At 51.0% G+C, this 5,413-nt stretch overlaps 1 protein-coding gene across 1 annotated transcript; it reads left to right on the top strand.

Moving 5' to 3' along the window:
• Positions 1-674: 674 nt before the first annotated feature.
• On the top strand, positions 675-4,686 carry PPIA (peptidylprolyl isomerase A; the record flags this gene model as incomplete). The annotated part of the gene is made up of 5 exons (XM_080701469.1): positions 675-743; positions 2,967-2,997; positions 3,097-3,185; positions 3,388-3,560; positions 4,368-4,686. The coding sequence occupies 5 exons, from the start codon at positions 675-677 to the stop codon at positions 4,498-4,500; spliced, it is 495 nt and encodes a 164-aa protein (XP_080557595.1). The 3' UTR covers positions 4,501-4,686.
• Positions 4,687-5,413: the final 727 nt, after the last annotated feature.

Here is a 5,413-nt window from a genome sequence, read left to right on the forward strand (position 1 = left end):
AAAAAACGTGCAGTGTGGGCTCTCAGGTAAGGGCCTGGCCAGGAGCCTGTCTTAATGGCTTCCTCGCGGAGAATTCGAGCACAGTGAGCAAGATATTTTGGGAAAGTAGGGCGTTTTGAGAGTATTTCATAATCTCCCCGACGCCCGCGCCCCTCCCGCGGGCTTGGGGCCGCGATGCTCGGGCACCCTGCCCCCGGTGCGGCGCGGGGCGGCCCCGGCGGGGACGCGCGGGACCCGCTCGACCTTGGCGCGCTGCGCGACCTTGAGGCCTGCGTTCGCCTCAGTGGCCCCCTCCGTGTAATGGGGAGACGCAGCGGCTCGTGGGCACCGCTCGGACCTTCGTCCGGCCAGGCCATCGCCCTCCCCGCTGCGCCCCAGGCCTTGCCCGCTGGCCGGCCGCCGCCCCGCGCCGCAGCCACCGCGACGGAGCCCGCGGGCGGGAACTGTCTCCGCGCGCCAGGGCGCACGCGCGCCGCCCGCCCCGCCCCCTCGGAGCCCATAGGCCAGCCGCGCCGTCGCTCGGGCAAGATCGCGGTCACGATTGGCCAGGGCCGAGGCGCGCGACCGGGCTGTGGGTGGGCTTTGAGCCCGCTATAAAATCAGCGGGCGTCCGGGCTCGTGCCGCTTTGCAGACGCCGCTGTCGCCTGTTGTTCCCAGTCGTCAGCCGCCAGCCATGGTCAACCCCACCGTGTACTTCGACATCGCGGTCGATGGCGAGCCTTTGGGCCGCGTCTGCTTCGAGGTCGGGTGGGCGGTGGCCGGCCAGGGTGGGGCCCGGGAGGCGGGCGGGCCGCGGGTGTGGCGGGCGCGGCGCCCCCGGGCGCGGACGACCCTCCGAGGTGCGGGCGGAGGCGGCGCCATTTCCTGACGAGGGGCCATTTTGGGAGGCGGCGAGGCGCGGGGAGGAGGCCGGGGCGGCGGCGGACAAAGGCGGGCGGGGCGGCCGCGCGGCCGTTGGGGGAGGGGGCCGCGGCCCTCGGGCCCACGTGCCGCGCCCTGCCCGCCGCGCACGTGCTCGGCCGCCGCGCTTCCGCGCGCTGCGGGCCCCACCCGCCTCGGCGGCCTCCCCCAGCCTCGCCGGCCGGCCTCCCCCGCCTCCCCGGGGTCCCGGCAGTCCGCGGGCCCCGGGGCTTGCGGACACCGCCGGGTTCCGACCTGAGCGTCCCTCCAGTAGGTCTAAAGCGGGCAAATGTCCACTGATCTAGGCCCGACCCTCCGCCGAGCCCCACAAGGGGCGGAAACGGGGCGCGGGCCTGGGTGTGCTGGCCGGGGCCGCCTTCCGCCGTGACGCCGCCGGCGGAGGGCGCTCGCGAGCCCCCCCGCCAGCGGGCGAGTCGAGACCAGCCGCGCCGCAGGAGATTCCACCCCGGCGGACGACCAATCGTTGCCTAATTTGTTTTGAAGGTGCAAAATGGCTACTGAAAGATCAGTAATTTGCAGCAAAATATAACTTGGGGTGTCTGTTTTACAGAGGTAAAATTCAATTCGGTTCTATTCCAGTTAACCGAATGACTAGGCTGTAGAGAAGATTATTTTTTCCCCCTCTTGAACGACTTCACACACAAAGTCAATGACTAGATTTTCAGGATCTTATTCCAAAGACAGGATTCCCCCTCGTGCAGTTTTGGTGAGCGCGGAGGCCATTTCTTTGCCTATCCTGTTAATACTGCCTGGCACATGCTAAGCACGTACATACTTGTTAGAGAAACTTTAGATTTTAATCAATCTTCACCCTGCTTTTATTTGTAGTCAGAGCTGATAATGGACAAGGGCCCTTGTGGAAACTTGGCCTGAGCTTAATCCTGGGTAGCAGGTTAGTATCAGGTTAGCCAGAGAGCTTAATGGGAAGTGAGAGGAGAGCTGTAGGTGAGAATGGAGGTGGAACTGCCAAGGGTGGCTTTCACATTATAAAAAGTGTAATTTAACAAGAAATATGGGTGGGCTGGTTGCTGTGGCACAAAAGACGCTGCAGTCCCAGCCAATTGTGAGGCTGAGACTCCTAGAGGGATCACAAATTTGAGACCAGTTTAGGTAACTTGAGATCCGATTTCAAAGTAAAATTGGGGAAAGGCCTGGGGATGTGGAGTTCACTGGTAGAATGCCCTTGGATTATCTGGAATAGTTCATAAAGTGTTACTTTTAAACCACCTGTCTTGTGTGGTATGAGGGGGAGTGTTGAACCCAGGGGCATTCTACCTCTTGAGCTACACCCTCAGCCCTGTTTATTTTTGAAAGGGTCTCAATACATTTTGAGGGCCTTATGTTGCTGAGGCTGGCTAAGCCTGTGATCCTGTCGTCTCAGCCTCCCAAATACTGGGATTACAAGCATGTGCTGCCACTACCTGCTAAATTGCCTGTCTGATGAAGCGCCCTGTAAATGGTAGTTATTTAAACTTGAGCCATATTGTTTTACATATTAAGGGAAGGTTCAGAGCAGATGCACTTAGAAATCAGTCTTTGTTTTTTGCCCATTAGTAGGTGAGGACCTAGAAACCAAGAAGTGGTTACTCTTGTAATCCTTAAAGCTGTGTGATCAGGTCGGAAGCAATAGCAATTTCACTGCCAGTGTTTACATATGCTTATTCCCACCTGCAAGAGTGCTTGCTATTCCTAAGAATCCTAGCATGAAGTTTGGATAGATATGAACATTTGAGATGCCTGTCCAGAAGAGGTGTTATGTACTAAAGTTTCTGAGTCACTTTTCAGGAGTCTCTCGCTATTTAAGTCATTACTGGCTCTGCATTTTTTGGCATGTTTTTGGGTCTCATGTTTCTCAACCCAACCCTGCAGAACATTAAAAGCTGTCAGGAGCAGTTCTTATTTTGGATTCAAAGTAATTACTGAGGAAGCATTCTCTTCTAGTGAGAAAATGAATTTGTGATTCAGAAACCTCTAAAGTTATGGGCACTAAGCAACAAAATATGTAAGCATATGTGGTTAATTATCTGTCATTTTTCTCTTACAGCTGTTTGCAGACAAAGTTCCAAAGACAGCAGGTGGGTTCCATATTCTAAGTTTAACAAAGGTATTCTAAATAAAATTTTGGGTGTGTGTTTGTGTGTGTATATATATTCATGAACTTTTTTTTTTAACAGAAAACTTTCGTGCTCTGAGCACTGGAGAGAAAGGATTTGGTTATAAGGGTTCCTGCTTTCACAGAATTATTCCAGGATTTATGTGCCAGGTATGAAAATGTAATTCATTTGGGTTGCCTCCTTAATTTGAGACTGAGCCAGAATATTTCAGCATGCACATTATGTGAACTTTGACCATTTTTGTTTCATTTCACTGTTTATGGTTTGAACCCGAGTTTTCAATGAGTTTTTCAGACTTGGCATACTTTTGTTTGCTTAGCAAAAAGTTACAGGTTGGTATCATGTTCACAGGGTGGTGACTTCACACGCCATAACGGCACTGGCGGCAAGTCCATCTATGGGGAGAAGTTTGATGATGAGAACTTCATCCTGAAACATACAGGTCCTGGTATTTTGTCCATGGCAAATGCTGGACCAAACACAAACGGTTCCCAGTTTTTCATCTGCACTGCCAAGACTGACTGGTAAGGATGGAACATAGCAAGTACGAACAAAAGACTATAAAATGTTTGCTCTGGGGAATATTAGTTACTTGCTTCAATTACATAGCTATACATTTAGCCTGTATGATACAGAACACAAGATGTAAGACACTGGGCTCATGATCGAATTCAAAATGATCCTTTTATAGGCCAGGTGTGGTGGCGCACACTTGTAATCCCAGCATTTGGGAGGCAGAGATGGAGGATCGCTGTTCTGCAGACAGCCTCAGCTACTTAGTGAGGCCCTTTGCAACTCGGTGAACCCGTTTCAAAAAATGGTGGCGTGAGCTTGTAATCCCAGTGCTTGGGAGGCTGAGACAGGAGGATCCACAGGTTCGAAGCCAGCCTAAGCTACATAGTGAGGTTCTAAAGTATAAAATAGGTCTGGGAGTATATAGCCTGGAGGTAGAATGCACCTGGGTTCTATCCCCAGTACCACAAAAAAGAATGATGCTTTTATGTAATGAGCACGTGATTGGCCATTACTTAGGCAGTTTATTATAAACATGAGATTTTGGGGGGCTGGGATGTAGCTCAGTGGCAGAGTGCTTGCCTGGGGAGTGCACTGCCCTGGGTTCAATCCCCAGTCCAAAAAGACCAAAAAAAATAAACATGAGATTTTATTTTAATAGCAGTTGTAATTATCTTATGCCTCTTAGAGATTGAATCATAAGACACTAAGGGGTTTTCATTTTGAATTTTCGTGGCTGTACTATTGTTTCATAAGGAAACTCTTTGGTGTGTACTGCAGTCCCCGGGCACTGATTCTAGTAATTATTCTTTTTCTAGGTTGGATGGCAAGCATGTGGTCTTTGGGAAGGTGAAAGAGGGCATGAACATTGTGGAAGCCATGGAGCACTTTGGGTCCAGGAATGGCAAGACCAGCAAGAAGATCACCATTGCCGACTGTGGACAGCTGTAATACATTTGACTTGTCTTCATCTTCTCCACCAAACCATTCCTCTAGCTCAGGAGAGCACCCCTCCACCCCATCTGCTCGCAATATCCAGTCATCGTGCTCTCGCTGCAGTTCTTTGGGTTCCACATTTCCTTAATTCCCCTCCAAGTCGAGCTGGATTGCAGAGTTAAGTTTATGAATAAAGACTAAATAACATGAGTTTGTCCTTATTTGGGTTAGGGTGTTGACATAGGTTCCATTTTAAGCAGCAACAGGTTAGATAGACCCAGGAAGTTTTTGGTGGGGGTCATGGTCTGGTGATTGTACCCAGGGGCATTCAACCTCTGGGCTATACCCCCTGCCGTTTTCATTAAGTTGCAGAGGGCCTCACTAAGTAGCTGAGGCTGTCCACGAACCATGATCCTCCAGTCTCAGCCTCAAAAATGCTGGGATTGCAAGTGAGTGCCACCACGCCTGGCTGACCCAGGAAGTCTTAATAATGTCACAGGATCCCAGGGCAAACTTAAGTGGACAACTAAAAATGTAGGCAGGGGTAGAAGAGTTGAACCTAGGAACATTGAACCTTCCAACTTACATCACTGGCCCTGTTTTTTATTTTGAAATAGTCTCGCTACTGAGACTCAACTCTGCTATCCTGTCTCAGCCTTCCAAGGATTTGGGTTACAGGCTTGTACCACCACATCGAGCTGAGCCTGAATTTTGAGGGTTGTAACCAAGTAGGACCAGTGCTCCTATAGTCACGAGGTGTACTTAAAGGTGCCTATCAAGGTACAACAGGAAATCTCACTTTCTTTGGTAAAACTTAACTGAAGGAAATGTTAGGCAATAAACTATGGGAAAGGTCTTTAAACCATGGACCTCTGGAGTAGCTGGATTTCTTTGAGAATGTAGATGTTTAGTGCTAGGAATCAAATAC

The sequence above is a fragment of the Muscardinus avellanarius genome (assembly GCF_963383645.1).
Source record: "Muscardinus avellanarius genome assembly, chromosome: 9".
NCBI lineage: Eukaryota > Metazoa > Chordata > Mammalia > Rodentia > Gliridae > Muscardinus > Muscardinus avellanarius.